The 18,770-nt window shown below is 39.7% G+C and overlaps 1 protein-coding gene across 2 annotated transcripts in view; it reads left to right on the top strand.

Annotated features, from left to right (window-relative positions):
- Nucleotides 1-18,770, top strand: part of LOC119647465 (neurexin-4) — a 100,385-nt gene that overhangs the window by 76,740 nt on the left and 4,875 nt on the right. For both annotated transcript variants that reach the window (XM_038048400.1, XM_038048399.1), the window contains exons 4-14: nucleotides 1,178-1,319; nucleotides 1,862-2,232; nucleotides 12,155-12,974; nucleotides 13,042-13,167; nucleotides 13,332-13,535; nucleotides 13,594-14,033; nucleotides 14,140-14,291; nucleotides 14,348-14,685; nucleotides 14,745-14,924; nucleotides 15,007-15,351; nucleotides 15,414-15,551. In XM_038048400.1, the coding sequence (XP_037904328.1) occupies nucleotides 1,178-1,319; nucleotides 1,862-2,232; nucleotides 12,155-12,974; nucleotides 13,042-13,167; nucleotides 13,332-13,535; nucleotides 13,594-14,033; nucleotides 14,140-14,291; nucleotides 14,348-14,685; nucleotides 14,745-14,924; nucleotides 15,007-15,351; nucleotides 15,414-15,551 (3,256 nt within the window). The remainder of the gene's footprint in view (nucleotides 1-1,177; nucleotides 1,320-1,861; nucleotides 2,233-12,154; nucleotides 12,975-13,041; nucleotides 13,168-13,331; nucleotides 13,536-13,593; nucleotides 14,034-14,139; nucleotides 14,292-14,347; nucleotides 14,686-14,744; nucleotides 14,925-15,006; nucleotides 15,352-15,413; nucleotides 15,552-18,770) is intronic.

Here is an 18,770-nt window from a genome sequence, read left to right as displayed (position 1 = left end):
CACGGGACGGCGTTAAATCTTTTAAATAAAAATATTAAATTTCTACTTTTTTAATTGATACGACTATGAAATTGAACTCATTTGTTGATGAGCTAGGATGATCGCTAAGAGCAAATATTTTTCAATGGTAAGAGCTCCTTCTGGGGGCTGACATTGCCGCTTTCGCGATTACCCTTTTTCGGTTAATTCCCCCTCTCTCATTGTGCAACTTGATTTTGGATTTTCTATCCTCTTCTCTTGAGCTTTCCTGGAACACAATTTGACTTATTGTATTTCGGTTCAAAGGGTTCACTTTAATCGACTTTTCACTGAGATATATCGGCCACAAATCATATTTGGTAATCGTCCTGACAGCAAAGTTTCATATCCATGATATTGATTTTGCTATTTCTAATTTTCGAAATTCTTAAATTGAAATTATCCCTACTATATCACGTCGTCTATTCTCAGCTGAAATAATTTCCCGACGTAATTCACTATTCGCATTTATTTGAATTGAGAAATTGCTGATGTAAATCCAGTGGAATTGAGTGGGTCAGCTCTGACGTCTTTTTCAGATAGATTTCAAACTGAATTTCATTGCAGTCCTGTTTATTATCCGAATGCTTCTTTGCTTACGAAATCCATATAAATTCTCTGAATTTTGCAGGTTTTACAATTTTATTCTCTCCCACTTACGTTAAAAGAAAATGTCTGGAACTGAAACATGCAAACGTTATTCTGAAAATGATTTTGAAGAATTTACTTTGTGATTTATTTTCCTGTAGCCACAAGTGGTTTTCAATGTTTAAATTATTTGCAAAATTAATAATTCGCCTATCTATAATTGGTAGAGGGTATCTTTCCCCTTCAAATGTTCTTTAGGTTATTGGAAATTGACTTTTTGAATCAAATGCTAATCACTTTTAACATGTATTTTTGATAAACACGTTTTCTGATGGAACTTGGTTAAATAATTAGATAGAAATAAATTAATCGAAATTCACATTTTTAATTGATATTCACTTTCGTAGTCACACACAGTAAAACCTAATATAGTTTATTCTAAGTTTGCATGTTTTTGACTCTATAAAGATAAACAATTTACCAATAAATGCATTAATTCCATTTCAATGCACTGTAATGAATCCCACTTCAAAATTCTATTAAATGTGTTCTTTGCATCGTTTCCCTATAGATGTTCAAGGGCAACAAGGATAGTGATTCAATTCAGTATAATGTTTTTGATGTGCCCATAATTGCTCAGTGGGTCAGAATAAATCCCACGCGATGGCAAGATCGAATATCTCTACGTGTTGAACTTTATGGCTGTGAATATGGTAAGTTATCAATTATGCCTTTTGATTTGTATTATATTGTGCACTCGTTTGGATTAAGGCGGGTTTTAGATTTTTATGGACACAAAATCCAAATTGACTTCATATCTTTTTCGGACAATTTTTTAAGATAGGTATCTGTTTGCGGAAGTCTCCCCAACGTTATTATGAGGAGCATCAAGCTTTGACATTGGAAAATTCTCATGTTTCTAGTATTCATGTCAGCGAAAAATAGCAAAATGGCTGGAAAAATACGGCCGGCATTAATCCAGTTTAAGCATATTAAGTGTAATATGCAGTTTTCCACTATGCAGTTCAGTCATGCTTCTCGTTAATCGTCACTAATCTATATGGCGCATGAACCGTATAAGGATCAATAGTTTTGTTCAATTTTCTTTACCTTGAGGACAAATTTTCCACGAAGTAATCGTTTTGGAAGAAATTCGATATCGCCACTGTTTTGCTTGCTTTGTAGAAATTGAGCCTATCATAACCGGGTGCACGTAAGCCAATTGTTGATATTGACTAAATCATTTCTTTTGCAGTCTCTGATAACTTATACTTCAACGGGACTAGTTTAGTTCGATTCGATTTACTTAGAGATCCAATTGCTGCTTCCCGTGAATCTCTTCGATTTAGGTTTAAAACGGCCGACGCAAATGGTATAATTCTATATTCACGTGGATCACAGGGCGACTACTTAGCGTTGCAGCTTAAGGACAATCGCATGGTTTTGAATATGGATTTGGGATCTGGTATTATGACATCGCTTTCAGTTGGAAGTTTATTGGATGATAACGTTTGGCACGATGTTGTAATCTCAAGAAATCGACGAGATTTATTGTTCTCAGTGGATCGAGTATTGGTTCGTGGGCGGTTGAAAGGAGAATTTAACAAGTTAAATTTGAATAGAGGGGTAAGTATTAAGATATATATTGCTTTGATAGTGCTATGAATAAATGCCGTCAACTGGTTCTTTAATGCATAACCAGACAATATCGGGGTTCGTCTTCTGGGGTATCACGAGACGCTCTCTCAATTTGCTGTATATCATTATTTATATGTTATTTCCTTATTTCGCCGCCATTTGCTCCCATCTTTTATCTTACTAATTTTTTTCACGAAATATTTGGAAAATTTGTTTGTCTATCGGGTCGTTCCTACATTAGCTTCTTTTTATTTTGGTAACGCTTTGGTTGGCTGGCTCAAGTATGAAGCAGAGCATTATAAGGATGCGATTTAATTCCAAAACCTTTCAAGATCGTTACAGTTGTAAGATTACTTCCCCCAGACCTAATTTTCAGAAAAAGCCCGTTGTGGAACACCATGGAAAGGTGTCAGTGTCCGCTGTTTAGCTCTATCTAAAGCTATTATAAGTATTTGCAAAGAAAGCTGTCCCGCCATGCTCTCCACAGTTTCAACAGTGGATATTGTAAAGTACGCCAAATTTAGCGGCATAGCTGCATTGCATTGCATTTGTTCGGCTTATAAGCGAACTTCGTTTCAGAAGATCCAATTTTTTCTCAATTTAGCACAGATATTGATTTGGAGTTAACAGTTGGAGATGCCCAATTTTTTTTAATAATCCAATCCAGGTCCGTGAGATTTAGCGGATAGAAACGTCTAGTGGGAAGAGGTGCAAAGTCCGTAAAGGCGTCGTAGATTGTAAAGAGTGGTCACAGCTACGATTCTTTGAATTCTATAAAAATTGAGCCTGTTGCACTTTCTGCTTAGCGTAGATCAAAATATAATAGAGCCATAAACTATTTTCTAATGGGACCCCCCATTTTTCATGTAGGTCTACAAGTGGAGAAAGCTATACAGACCTCTTTTACCCGTAGCTCTATATTCAGCCAATTTAGATTCTTATCACAGACCATCCAAAGATACTTTACATTAGGAGATATTGGGAATTTTTGTACGTTTGCCGAAGAAGAAATCCAGAGACCTTTGCTTAAAGGCTATTAGTCAGAGTATTGGGGAGGCCTCTATTGACGTTTCTGGTTAAGGGACTGTTTCGCAGACTTCATTTGATTACACTTGGAGCGGAACAGTTTTTGTAACCTGAAATACGCTCAGCTCTTGCTAGACCCTAAAGTGATTGAGGTTGATTTGGACCACCTTCATTTTCTCGCTGCACTTAGTACCTTTTTGAACTCGGGACACTTGCTGCTTCCTGCAATATATGTGATGGAAAGGCGGGCCAAGACAGCGGGCCCGCCTTTCCATCACACAATATACACTTGGGATCCTTGTTACAATCCAAAGTAATGTGACTTATTTCATCAGTACGTCTGCATTGGTTAGACCGATCAACCTCACTTGTGCATACTCTCGCTAAATGTCCGTACGAGAGACACTTGAAGCATCTCTTCAATGAGATTTACTCTCTAAGGCGACAAACTACCCATCCAATACGGATCTACGGAGAAGCGTTGCTTCTACTTGCAGCCGGATGGTCGCCGTCTGTAAACTTTTATACGCCATTCTAAGCCTTACAATGGATGCCTCCTGCAAGTCTGCATGACTTGAATTGCTCCTCTAAGGCCATGCACATTTCCGCCTTAGAAATGATCTCATCTAAGTCCTTGCACTGTATAGCGATCTCATAGTTTTGAGCATACACGGCAGCACTTTCCCCAAGAAAATTTTTGATTTGGCTACGGAAACCTTCGGCTTTGCTCTCTTCGGACCTTTTCAGTTCCAGCATGAGATTTCCCTTCCCTAACCCTTTACGCTCGGATGCGGTGGGTTTCACTGCGGCTTTTAATGACCAACGTTCTCCCTTGGGCACATCCTTCTGCGCGTTTGCTGTGGATGTTCTAGGGAGCGATTTGTAGTCGAGAGGTATCGACAACCGGGAGCCTACCTGCGCACTCCCAAAAGCCGCCGGTACTAGGATTCCGAGCCCCTGCACAGGTTCGTCTGTCTGTTTGTTTTGTTGTCACACGCATTTTTTTCGGAGAAGGTTATAGCGATGGAGACCAAATTTGGTGGCGAAGTGGGAACGGTGATTTTTAACGCATACAGTGAGTTATATCATTGTACAACAAATTTAAGGGGGGTGGGGAGTCCCCAAACATACAAAAGGGCGTGTTCATTTTTTTTTTCACCAAATATAGTCATGTGGGGTGTCAAATGACCTGGTTAGTACTTTCCGAAGCCGGTCTTAGCTTTGACATTTGTTCTAAAGGTGGGGTGCGCAGGGGGTCGAAAGCGATCATTTCTTTAACGGACCCATTCTCAGAAACTGCCCAACTTAAAAATCTGAAAAACCACAGGCTGCCTCTATATAGTGCCTCCGAAATACCATCCATACCGATGCCTGTGTGTCGGATTTGCCGAATCGAATTTATTTTGGCATCAATTGTATCTAGATATAGTGTAGAATATATGGGCAAAGTGATTTTTTGACATTCAGAGTCGTTTGGAAATTAAAGTGTTAAACACGTAACAAGTCACATGCCAGATTTATGACGATCGCCGTATTAAAGCGCGTCTTTATCGGTCCGAATGACGTTGGAATGACTTCACTAAAAGGACAAAAATTGAAGGCAAAGCTGTACATGTTCAGTTAAGATTTTATGGCTAAAAATTATATTCTACTTTTTAAATGCGTTTTTCTCGAAACTGCATGTTGAAAATCTGCTGCCACCATAGCTCAAAATCCTTTGGAATTTTAACGACTTATTCAGAACATATTTCTACGGTCCGCAAACTAGGACAATTGCAATTCATTCAGTTGTTTTTTTTATTCATTAAAGAAGCCTTAAAAAAACACCAAAATTCACAAAAAAAAGTTTAACACGGCACCAAAAATTTAGCTTTTAATATTTTTCAATAATCCTAGTTTGCGGACTGTAGTTACGTCTCAATTTTAAAATCCCGTTTACATTTTTACTTTAAAATGATCACAGCGCCCTCTAGCGTGGCAGCAAAAATACACCTTTTTTTGGAGATGGGTCTATAAATTGCCCTGTATTTCAATAATCAACCATGCTATCGGGCTGGAAATTATTACGCGTGCTTAAAATATTAATAAATATATGGTGAAAAGTTCGTATTTGTAACTTTATCCAGTTCTTCACAAAAAATTTCTAAAAAAAGCAAAAAAAAAATTCCATAAATAAAGTTGCCATTTTTTTTAATCGCAATCTCTTTCAAATCTTTCTTTACTGATTGTTTTCATGGAAACTTCTATAAACCCTTCATTCGCTTTCTCAAGCAATACAATAATTCTGAGGTGGTTGTAATAATTATCTTTCCTTCTAGTAACCTCATTTGCAATGCGCTTCATGGTGGCATGTGATGGGCGCTTTCAAGTGCGGTGATAGCTTCAGGATTTATGTGGCGATTGCTAGTTAAAGTAGGACATCTTTTCAGTACATTCAGTGCGAAATTGTACCGTTTCGTTGAATGTAGAATTTGGGTACACGTTTTTGTGGACATGAGAAAATCAATATTCAGGAGTTCTGCTAAAAGATGTCCACAATCTAGTTTAGACAATGGTTTTTGCACCGACTGTTTAAAATGGTGCCACCTATGTTCCATTACGCCATGATTCATCAAATGTTTTTGTGTTCAATCTATAAATTTGATATTGCATAGTGGAAGCAGTTGTATTCGTTTTCGTCATTATGGTCTTTTGCGGAGTGAGATAGCACTCATTTTCAAAAGCTACCCAACCAAAAATCTGAAGAAAAGTCGTGATAATCATGAAACATCCCACTCCCCGAATAGGGACTAAGTCGACTTCCAGAAATTTTAAATATTGAGGTTTTAATTTAAGTTCTTTTTCAGATAATTCTTAAAGATTCCATCTTTTCGAAGTATCCTTTAGAATATAACAATAGAATACTATGATTTTTAGGGTAATTTGTGAAATTATATTTGCGTAGTAGAGAGCTCTTCTACTGTTTCTTCTTAAGGTTGTGGCTACCAACGCTTTCTTTATTTTTTCTGGCAGTGGAAGGCATAATTATTGCCTTGCACTTAATCACCCTTCTTCTTTTAAAACGTTTATCTACAACTGGCAAGTTAATTTGTATTTCTTGCTCCAATTCTTAAAGTGATATTCATTCATTTCAATGCTTAATCAAAATAAGTCTTTGGAGGAAAATCGTGTCACACAGCAATTAATTATTCAGATAAAGGCAACGAGACATGCCCTCTTCGTCTTTTTTTTACCCTCTTGATCACTTGACACCTGCCTTTGGTAATCTAAAATGACTTATACTGATTCTGAAAATTCATTGGCGACACTGTAGTGAATAGGAATTGTTGCTAAAGTGTTCAAAAGACTCAATTCAACTTCACAACTAAGTGCCCGCTCCGCAGAAGTGATTATCGAAACGGATTTGCTTGTCACTATATTAATCATTCCAGCAAGGTGGGCGGGTTATTGACACTTACCAAAAAAATTTACAATTAATGTCCCCTGAATCGAGAAAGCGAGATTATATTCTTGGTGGAAGACGAGACTGAGGCTCAGCCTTGGGGTGTCCTCATTTTTACATCTCAGTCTAATTTTTGGAAAAACTACGAGATTTTTATCATTCCCTTTCCGACTATGAACTTCTTATGGGAACTTATATATGTAGAGTTAGGAAAAGCGGTAATACAGTCGAAGATCATTTTCTAATTTTACGGTTTGTTACAAATTTGGCGATCAGACTCATAGTGCAAGTAAACTAAAACTTCTTCAAGTCAAACGATTACTGCTTCAGAACCGTTTTTTTTTTGTGGATTAATTTGCTTTCGAGCTACACCTTATTCCGAAGTAGCTTCCTAGTTGGCCCAAATAATTGCAACTAAGGGCACACGACTACAACTATGTGCACAGATAGACACAATATATCTGAATCGTACAGACCTGCAAGGTACGTCACTTTTTTGAGGGGGAGAAATTTGCATACGGAAGGCTTGTTGGTGTGTCAGTGCAAAGATGAATTTAATAGTGTGGGCGGTTCACTCAAAGTCTCTCTAGGTTCCTGGGCATAGCAATATAGAGCTAATTAGGATCCAAGATCGCGTCTAGAAATTTTACATTGTGTGAAGGTGTCACTGTTTGTCCATTTGTTAGTGGAATTTGTGTTTTTGTTGAGTTTATGTCGAATTCACATCTTGCAGCCACACAGGTAGGCACACCTTTCCCAAAGTGCTGTTCATAACATCGCTCACATCATAGGAAAACATGCCACACATCAATATCATCGAATCGCAGGCATACGCCGCCACATTTAGCCTGTTCCTGCCTATATTCGTAGAATTTCATCTATCAACCAGAGCATTGCAGGGATGGCGGTGTTTTGAGGTCGTCCCTCTATTCACAAGTGTGGCCAAGCGGTTATCTCCCAAATCAGATTGGATTGTCCTGGTTCGTGGATATATTCATTGCCTAAGACGCTCTCCAATCCTGTTCTGGTTAGAGTCAGTATATTGCTTTTGTACTCATGTTGATGAAAGCTTTTTCTATATTCAAGAAGTCTGCTAAGATGTGTTGTCTAGTATAACAATCGCTCAGCCGTGCTAATTATCTGTGAAAGTGAAAAGTTATCTCTGTAGATTTGCATTTGAGGTAGGCATGCCGAAATTCAGATCAGGGTAATAATCTCGAGTGACCGCAATGCTGACCACAGTTGTCTCCTACAGTGTACTACTGTAGTGTACTGTTACAGTCTTGAATGAAGTGCTATAACTCACTCCAAGGCCCTGATCCAATATGGATTGTTGTTATTATGCCGAAATTGTCGAAGAGAGTAACCTCTTCAAGATCTTCCTTAAGTGGATGTTCAGGATGCGTTCTAAGGTCGTCAACGCGAAGGAGATGAGGCTAATTGCCCAACAATACAGGAGCCATCTACTGTCGTTGTCTTATTCTCGGAGGAAGACCAGAAGATTTTTTGATCTTTGCGTTCTTCAGCATAGCCTACATGGTGGGCTGAATACAGAGGGCGCTACTAGCATTAATTCCATATGGTTTTTAATAATAATAACCGTTGGTACAACAATCCAATTGGATCAGGGCCTTGAAGTGTGTTAGAGCACTTCATTCAAGATCGTAACGGTACACTAGAAGATACCAGTACGCTATAGGAGGCAATGTGGTTAGCATTGCGCTCGCCCGAGATTATTACCCTGATTTTGACTCAGGTACTCATCCACAGTTGAGTCGACTGGTATCAGACGTCAAAACACGATACAAATCCCACTGCCACTAGTGAGATTTGAATCGCGACCTTCCGTACGACAGCCTTGTGCTCTAACCAATCAGCTATCCGGACCTTGTTATCTAAGTGTAATCTCGCGATGTTTCTAGCGATTAAATTATTTGATATAATTAAGCCTTGCCTTTTCTTTTCGCTAGTAATATTTATTAAGCTTGCAAATACCGATATTTCGGGAAACACTTATTCCCTTCATCAGTGCTACAAGTTACGGACGGTATTTGCAAGGTTAATAAATATTACTAGCGAAAAGAAAAGGCAAGTCTTAATTATTTCAAACTTTTTTTAGTTGGAAGAAAATGGATAAAAAGGAATTTCGAATGTTAATAAAGCATAACTTTTTGACAAAAAAAATATTGTTGAAGCCAAGGCTTGGCTTACTAAAGATTCTTCAGACGTTGCATCAGGAAAATCAACCGTTGAGAATTAGTTCGCTAAGTTTAAATGAGGTGAAATGACTACCGAGGACGCTGGACGCAGTGGACGCTCCAAAGAGGCTGTTACCGACGAAAACATGGAAAGAGTCTACAAAATAATTTTGAATAACCGTAAAGTGAAGTTGAGCGAAATAGCTGAGGCTCTTAAGATATGAAAGGAACATGTTGGACACATCGTGCATTATTGCTTTGGTATGTGAAAGCTCTGTTCAGAATGGGGTGCCGCGCAAGCTCCCAATCGACCAAAAACAACGAGTTGACGATTCTGAGTAGTGGTTGAAACTCTTCTTCCATGAAAAAACCCGAATTTAAGCGTCAATATGTGGCAATGGACGAAACATGGCTGCATTATTTCACACGATCGTCACCTGATTGGACTGCACGTAGTGAATCGACTCCAAAGCGTGCAAGGATGTAACAGTCGGGTGGCAAAGCCTGGGCATCAATATTTTGGGATGCGCATGGCATAATATTCATCGACTGTCATGAGAAGAGGGAAACCATCAACAGCGACTATTACATAGCGTTATTGGAGTGTTTGAAGGATGAAATCGCGGAAAAACGGAATCATTTAAAGAAAAAGAAAGTGCTGCTTCATCGAGACAAAGCACCGTGTCACAAATCAATGAAAACGATGGCAAAATTGCATTAATTAGGCCTCGAATTGCTTCCGCATCTATCGTATTTTTTTTCTGTTAGCCTATGAACTTTTCAACTCACCTAGCGTTTGCGTAAGGGGGCCGTCACTCCCGGTTGGATCGTCGATTCTCATCTCACTACTACTTGTAGTCCACCTTTTTCACTAATGCGAAGTAGGAAAGGCTAGACTTTTCCATCATCATGGGTATCCTGGAATTTCGAGGGCACAACAATTGGTCGAACTTGTCTTCGTATTCGGAGCATCGTGAATCAGATGGGAGCAATAAATCTCCCGGGAATTTCGTCGTATGGGATAATCTTCAGCTTTCCAACGTTTCGAGTGTCGTGGTTGATCTTAGCGATGCAAAAACTGGGAAAGTTTCTAGAGAACTGGTCTTCCCATGCTATCATATGATATCCACGGACTATAGAGGGGAAAACATAGTGGAGATGCATCACCCCTGTCCCCCCTTTACGGTTCAGGAGATCAGCAATGAGTAGCTCTGCCAACTTGGCCTCAACGCTGGCTCATATGTCCTTGGTCAGTTTGCCGCTGGAGGAATTCCCATTTGCCATCTCCTTCCTAAGCAGCTCATGGCCACAACGCTGAAGTGCTCGTGCGCGCTATCTGTAGAGATTCCTTGGCGTCCGAGCTGTTGCACCATCTCATTTTGAGGTTAGTTGCATTTGGAGGCGATATGCTTTCCAAGTGTTTATTACTATCATTTCACTCGTCGAAATACCCGTCTCCTTATTTTTCGCAATATTTTCCAAGTTACTGATATTAGCATTCTTGTTCGTCCTTCTTTTCCGGTGTACCCCAGGAGTCGACGGTTTGGGGCAGGGGCATTATGGCTGTTACTTGCTACGTCCAGTCCGATAGTAGAGGTTTCTAGGCTGGAAACTGCGAATCCGCTTCTTGCCTTATTCATGGAGGACCCTCTTCTTGGTTCCAAAATAGGTTTTCTATGTCTGACACAAATTCTACTGTCTTTAATAGTACTCGTTTCTTGACTGGATCAGCAGCTTTTCCTCTGATTATATGCTAGGCATCAGCACCTTTAGATAGGAGATATTGTCTGCTTTGTAAGGGTTGTGTTGATGGTATGGTCCCACGAGTAATCCTGGAAAAAAGTCCATCCTGTCTAGCTCCGCCACCAGAGCAATGGCCTTGAATTAAAAGTGTCCAAGCTTTTCAGACTCTGCATAAGAGACACCAAGTTACGCTTGGCTATACAAACATCGGTGTTGTTCGACCTTAGTTTCGGGTTCTATTATACCTTTACACTGCAGCGAAGATGGTCTCGGGCTGTTGATTCAATTCATTTCCCGCCAGATTCTTTGTCCCTAAAACATAACTAGCAGGCATCGGATGGGTGAACCTACTTCCAGTCCGGCTCAATTTTCTTTCCAATTGATCCGATTCGTGAATTCAAACCCAATTTGCAAAAACAAAATTTGTTTCGTTCAAGTCTAGACCTTGTTCTTGTTACGTCCAGCGCGCTTTACACTGCTTAATGCACATATTTTTTTCTGAGCATCTCTTAGCTAAACCGATCTTGGGCAACTTGTTCAGAAATGGTATGATTACTTGAGGCAACGCGCCATGATCACATCAGAAATGAGAATATTCGCGTTGGATATGGGGTTGCACTGATCGTGGAAAAATTGCGAGAGGGGTATCTTCGAGAATTCACTTGCCAAGATTAGTCTGAACATTGAAGACGATTGCAAAAGCCCAAAAAGCCGGTTGAAACAACGGTGGCTTGATGCGGTGGATGGTGATCTGAAAGCCTCGCGATTGCATCCAGGTCGTGAGCAAAATGACGCAACCGATCAAGACGATCCGATGCTGTTTATGAACGGAACCAAGGCTGAAAAAAAAAGAAGACGCCGGTCCCTAGGCTGAGGTGAAACAGGACCGACGAGTTGTCTCCTCTACGGACGAAACCGTCGGTCGTCTCTTTTAGAAATTTGAATTAAATTATATTTATTTTAGCATTCGACAATGACTTTGTATTTGATCATCTCGTTTACCAGCTGTAGGATGTACCGCATCCGATTTCTAATATCCCGATAAAGTAGATCGAATAATAAATTGTTATATCTTTTGTCGTCGTTTTCATATTCAAGTTCTCCGTAAAGTTAATTCGTTATTTGAATTCAATTTGATTCAATTTGAGATTGAACGAACAAATTGTTTTTTGGATTCATTTCTACAGAATTTTTTAATTCTCTGGACAATAGATGGGACTAATGTTAGGAAAAAAGACAATACTATAAATAGCGAATATTATCTCGTTATAGTTTATCGTTTTTTACTATGTCGCTCAAGCTCTTTGGCGGATTCGATGGTTGATCTCGATTCCCGGTCGTCATGGATGCTTGTGATTGACTTTGACTCCATAAAGGAGCAAACAGGAGATATAAATTTAGCTCTTGCATCTAGTTACGAAAAAATGATTCAGGGTTTTTTTTTTCGAAATTACCATTTAAACCAATTAAAAGCGAATAACATGTTTCTTTTTTTTATCAGTTATATATCGGCGGAGTACCCAACGTGCAAGAAGGAATGGTGGTGACTCAAAATTTCTCTGGATGCATTGAAAACTTATTCTTCAACAATACCAATTTCATCCAGACGATGAAAGAAGCCTTCCAGGCAGGCGAATCACTACGTTATGAGAAAGTTAACTCAATCTATGCTTGCCCCTCTCCGCCCATCTATCCAGTAACATTTTTAACGAAAAGTTCTTATGCTCGGTTGAAGGGTTACGAAGCCCAAAAACAGATGAACGTTTCATTCTACTTCCGTACTTACGAGGAAGTTGGCACAATGTTATATCATGAATTTGCATCACGAGGATACGTTAGAGTGTATTTAGAATTCGGAAAGGTAAAAATCAACCTGAAATTGGGCGATGATAAGCCGAAAATTATTCTGGATAACTACGATGAACGATTCAATGATGGAAAGTGGCATTCACTGGTTTTAACAATCTCACGGAATAAATTAGTTTTGGATATCGATCAGAGGCCAATGACTACTACGAAAAATATCGAGATTTCCACCGGAAGACTTTATTATATCGCTGGAGGTGTAGATAAAGAAGGATACGTCGGATTCGTTGGGTGCATGAGATTGATTCTTGTCGATGGTAATTATAAACTGCCAAAGGATTGGATTCCAGGCGAAGAGGTGTGCTGCAAGGACGAAGTAATTGTTGATGCATGCCAAATGATTGATCGATGTAACCCAAATCCATGCAAACATAATGGAATTTGCTATCAAAATTCAAATGAATTTTTCTGTGATTGTAAGGCTACTGGGTATGCAGGGGCTGTCTGTCATACATGTAAGTGTTCACGTTAAATAGATATTACGTTTTATCATGCAAACTTTATAATATTTTTCTGTTTCAGCACGGAATCCGCTTTCGTGTCAAGCGTATAAGAATGTACAGCATGTTCAGCAACGAGTTCAAATCAATATTGACGTGGACGGTAGTGGTCCCTTAGCACCGTTCCCAGTCACGTGCGAATTTAATTGTAAGTAAATAGCAGAGAATCACTAATTCCATGTTCAATGGTTATTATCTGCTTTTAGAGCACGTTTGAGTTAAAAGTTGGGTTTTATATACATAGATACTATTAAAGCTGTAAACGACATGCAAGTGTATAGTACTAAGCGTTTAATTGAATTCTACTTTCAGCTGACGGAAGAGTTGTAACGGTCTTAGAACATAGCCAAGAGCATACAACAAGTGTTGATGGATTCCAAGAGCCAGGCTCTTTTGAGCAGAGTATCATTTATGAGGCTGATTTGCAGCAAATTGAAGCACTTTTAAACCGTTCAGATCATTGCTGGCAGAGATTGGCCTATGCTTGCCATTCATCTCGACTTTTCAACTCACCTTGTAACGCTTTTTATTTTTCTTGAAAAGGCTAGAATTAATTTTTGTCTGTTTTACAAAGCTGAACCTTCCAACTTCCGTCCCTTCTCATGGTGGGTATCGAGATACAATCAAGCTATGGATTATTGGGCTGGCGCGTTGCCTGGATCGCGAAAATGTGAATGCGGTATTTTAGGCAAATGCAAGGACCCGACCAAGTGGTGTAATTGTGATTCCAATTCGATTGAATGGTTAGAGGATAGTGGGGATATTCGTGAGAAAGAATATTTACCAGTGAGGGCTCTTCGCTTCGGGGACACAGGAACACCGTTGGATGAAAAACAAGGAAGATACACTTTAGGACCCTTGCGATGTGAAGGAGATGATTTGTTCAGTAATGTCGTTACCTTCCGAATTGCTGATGCTACAATAGATTTACCGGTTTTCGATATGGGACATTCAGGCGATATTTATTTTGAATTTAAGACAACTACAGAAATGGCGGTTTTGTTCCATGCTACGGTAAGTAATCAACAGTGGCCTAGATCAAGATTTAAACTTATTTTTGCTTATGTATTAATATGCTCTACTCGTTAAGTGATATCTAACTAGACTTTTCAAATTGTAGGGACCGACAGATTATATTAAACTAAGTATCATTGGAGGCAAAAAACTTCAATTTGAATACCAGGCTGGTAGTGGACCATTAGGTGTTAATGTAGAAACAAGTTATCATTTGAACGACAACAATTGGCACACCGTCAGTGTTGAACGTAATCGGTAATTTAAAGGTTTTGAAAACATGAAATACGACCCTAAAACTTAAAAATTCACAGTAAGGAAGCTCGTTTGGTTGTGGATGGATCGTTGAAGGCGGGTGTTCGTGAGCCTCCAGGTCCAGTCCGTGCTTTGCACCTAACATCTCATCTCGTCATCGGAGCCACAACAGAATATCGCGATGGTTACGTTGGATGCATCAGAGCACTTTTATTAAACGGACAACTAGTAGACCTTAAATCTCATGCTGAACGAGGACTTTATGGAATAAACACTGGATGCGTAGGTCGCTGTGAATCGAGCCCTTGTCTCAACAATGGTACTTGCTTCGAGAAATACGATGGATATTCATGTGATTGCCGTTGGAGTGCATTTAAGGGTCCGATTTGTGCAGATGGTTCGTAATGCTTTATTCTTTGAGATTTCATGGCGACTATTAAACATATTTTTTTATAGAAATTGGCGTTAACTTACGGGCAAGCTCGATCATTAAATACGATTTCGAAGGTTCTTTCCGATCAACAATTGCAGAAAATATTCGAGTTGGTTTCACGACTACAAACCCCAAAGGTTTCCTTCTGGGATTTTCTTCCAATATTACCGGAGAGTATCTTACAATCATGGTATCCAATTCAGGTAAAACTATATTTGAACTAGCATCGACATTGCTTGTCAATCGGTCGTGGTAACTTTTGAAATAACACTTATCACTTTTCAGGTCATTTGCGTTGTGTTTTTGATTTCGGATTTGAACGGCAAGAAATTATTTTCCCGAAAAAGCATTTCGGCCTTGGGCAGTACCATGACGTGAGATTTTCCCGAAAGAATTCTGGATCTACAGTCGTACTGCAAGTAGATAATTATGAACCAGTTGAATACCACTTTGATATTAAGGCTTCAGCTGATGCGCAGTTCAACAATATTCAATATATGTACATTGGAAAGAATTTGTCTATGTCGGATGGTTTTATTGGCTGCGTTTCACGAGTTCAGTTTGATGATATTTATCCATTGAAGTTATTATTCCAGCAAAATCCTCCATCTAATGTGAAATCACTAGGAAGTAAGTGATGAACTCGGTGCTTTTGACTGAGCTTAATTTATATGAGATTTTTTATATTACAGCACCCTTGACTGAAGACTTCTGTGGAGTTGAACCAGTGACACATCCGCCTATTGAGAAGGAGACTCGCCCACCGCCGATTATTGATGAAGAAAAATTAAGGAAAGCATACAATCAAGTGGATTCAGCATTGTTGGGATGTGAGTATTAAAATGTTAGATATTGCCTTCTGTTTGTAGTTAAGTCTAAAATTGATAGACCAGTAGCTTACTCCAAACTACAATTTTATTTTATTATGTATATATATTTCGGGAGCAACTCCCTTCATCAGCTTTGTACTGATGTGAGTATTAATTTTCAGATTTTTTTTTTAATTCTGCAAATTAGAGATAAAATTTGCCTTACCTAATATATTTGAAGTCATGTTGCTCACCAATTCTATGGCATTATTGGATGTATAACTTAATTCGTGCCGTGCGTTCAAAATTTGAACGTTTATTTAAGAAAGATATCTAAAATAGTATTATTCAAAGTATTGTGCATTTGAATCTATGAGTTTTCCCCATCTTTCTGGCATTTTGTGGATTCCATCCCAAAAGAACTGCGCCGGCTTGGCGATCAAGAATGAATCAAGCCAATCCTGTTCTAATGTGAACCGTATTCCAGTGAGCGCGTTCTGCATCGATCGGAATAAATGGTAGTTGGACGGGGCAAGGTCTGGGTTATAAGACGGATGAGCCAAAACTTCCAGCCGCTGTTTTCCAACGCATATTCCGGGTGTTTTTCGGCTACCGCTCTATTCAAACGATTTACTGTGTTCGGTAGCGTTCTCCATTGATGGTTTCACTCGGTTAGGGGATCTGAACGCCAAGGTGAGCTCGCACAAAATCTTGCTCGGCACTGAATTTGGGAGTTGGCTTCTAAATATGCATAAGGAAATGCGTGCTGATATCAACTCTGCACCCGGTATCACTTGATCGCTTTTTTTTTCACTTGCTTGTCACTGCTGCACCTGTTTGCGACGAAACAATTCGCTCGAGAATATTGATGGGTACTGGGCCACCATCAAAAGTGTCACTCTCTCTTGTGCATATGAAGTTGGTAGCTACAAGGTCTCGCTGACTACGGAAGTACTCAGGAGGATTGTTGAACGTAAGGAGCTGAGAGCTCTGTTGATTACTGTGAGCGTAAGTGAAGGCGACATGCTGCAATTTCGTACGAGAAGTACAAGGAATTACATAATTTCTTTGGTTAGAGAACAGAAGCATAGCAAATGGCAGTCATTTTGCTGTCGTGTACCGCCTCACGCTGGTTTTGTGAAGTTTGTTAACGGTAGGGTAGATGATGAGCAGATGAATAAGTGACAGGAGCATTGCACTATGATTCTGAATCGTATTACATCCGATGAAGTCTTTAGTGCGACAACTAGAGGAAGTATGTCTTTCTGCCGTGCTGAACCCATCCTGGAACGCATCAAGGAACACATCGAAAGTTTGTAGGGCAAAAAACAGGCGGGTTTCTGTTTTAGGCACCTTTGGAGCAATCATATTAACTTTCTTCGAATTAATGTGGAATAGGATGCGGAGCTTAGACGATTTAGATTTAGAAAAGGTTTTAAAGAAGACTAAACTGATATGACATATATATTGCTCGATCCATCGTGTAATAACACTCACTATCTGAAATGGCCGACGAATGGGTTGTCCTAGAACTACATGGTGTAGATCAGTGGAGGATCGAGCGGTCAAAGGGTGATATAAGTCCAATGTGAAAACGCGGATTTGTTCCCACGGTAGAATAAAAACCTGGGAAACGCCTGCTACCAAACCTTATCCTGATCTGCACGTGGTGATCGCTGGAAGTTCTTTCTTAACGCGAACTATAGACGGAGAAGGGAAAGCGAGTCGTCTAGAAATGGAACAAACTGTACCAACTGGTCCGCAAGGTTAGGGGTTAGGTAGGGTTGACAACCGTACTTGGGAGACAATTGTTACGACTCGACAAAAGCAGTCTCGAACTGGATTGGCTACACAACGAAAAAGGATAATTGATTTGAGCATTTTCTTCTGGAGTGTGCACGTCCTGTACGAAAGCAGTTCAGCAATGAGTCGATAGTTATACGATGTAAGGTTGATGTCACAGCGTTACGAAGAATGCGCTACCCCATATATTATAGCAGCCATCCAGTAAACTATGTCTTCGGAGTAGATTTAGTAGTCAGCTAAAAAATTAAACCTGTTTTTATCGGCTTTGAAAGCATAAGCGATCCGCTATGCACTCTGCGCTTGCTAGGCAACTTCCGAAGTATAAGCCTCATTAACGTTGTTACTTTTGAAGTGGAGACTGCAGAGTTGGGGAAGATACCCGGTATGGTATCATAATCATACTTGGAGATTTTAACAGCCAAGTAGGGATGGAGCTAACGGATTATGGATAATTCAACCAAATGGTTGTGAGAAGTACCTGGGTTGTGCGGAAATCGGTCCAGAAACATACGGGGGTCTCTCCAGACCGGACCACTTTTAACTAAATTGACCACGTGTTAATCAGAAGCCGCCACCTATCAACCTTATGAATGTCAGCACATATAGGACGCCAATATAGATTCGGGTGACTATCTCGTTGGCATGGTGCTTCTGGCTCGAATAACAACCCAATCTCGAATTCTCTCTGACACTAGATGAGGGTGGGTGAATACTAAAGCCAACGATCAACAAAGTCCTCCGTAACACTTATAGGGGGGAATGGATGCTGCAATAACTGCAGCTACCAGATGTACTACGACATATTTGGCCCTATTTGCGCAAAAAATCGGAACGACTGCATATCGGACAATGTAAGAACGCGGTCAGGGGTAGAGACTTATCACGAAATCTGTCGATCTAAAGAGCGCCTCTACATACGGACTATATGGGCATACAATTCGGGGAATTTGGTATTTGAACAAATAAGATTGGTTCGGAAGACGCTGATCAACAACAGCAAGGGATGCCCTATCATGCCTTTGTTTTTACCCTGGCCTTGGAAAATGTGATCCATGTTGCTGATGTAAATAAGAGAGGCACTATTTTCTTCAAGTCCACTCAATTACTGGCCTATGTTGACGATATTGACATAATAGGAAGAACAAACCGAAATGTACAGACTTGGGTCTTGGGCCCATATACATGGTAGCATGTTTGACAACGTCAGCACCAAAAGTGATAGAAGCAACAACATCCAATAGTGCTGGTCAACTTTAAACAATGAAGACAGGAGGGTACAACTTTGAAGGCAACAGAGTCTATTTAATAATTTAATGATTTGTACTTTATTTTACCGTCTGGTTGGGCATTTGAAAAACCACTTGTGCAGGTGCTACTACGGTTCTGCCGCCCCGGTAGATGCTCACAATGTACTCCTGTACTTCCTTACCAGGG

The sequence above is a fragment of the Hermetia illucens genome, chromosome 2 (assembly GCF_905115235.1).
Source record: "Hermetia illucens chromosome 2, iHerIll2.2.curated.20191125, whole genome shotgun sequence".
In the NCBI taxonomy this organism is placed as follows: Eukaryota; Metazoa; Arthropoda; class Insecta; order Diptera; family Stratiomyidae; genus Hermetia; species Hermetia illucens.
The sequence above is the reverse complement of the archived record's forward strand: the minus strand, read 5'-3'. Positions and strand labels throughout refer to the sequence as shown.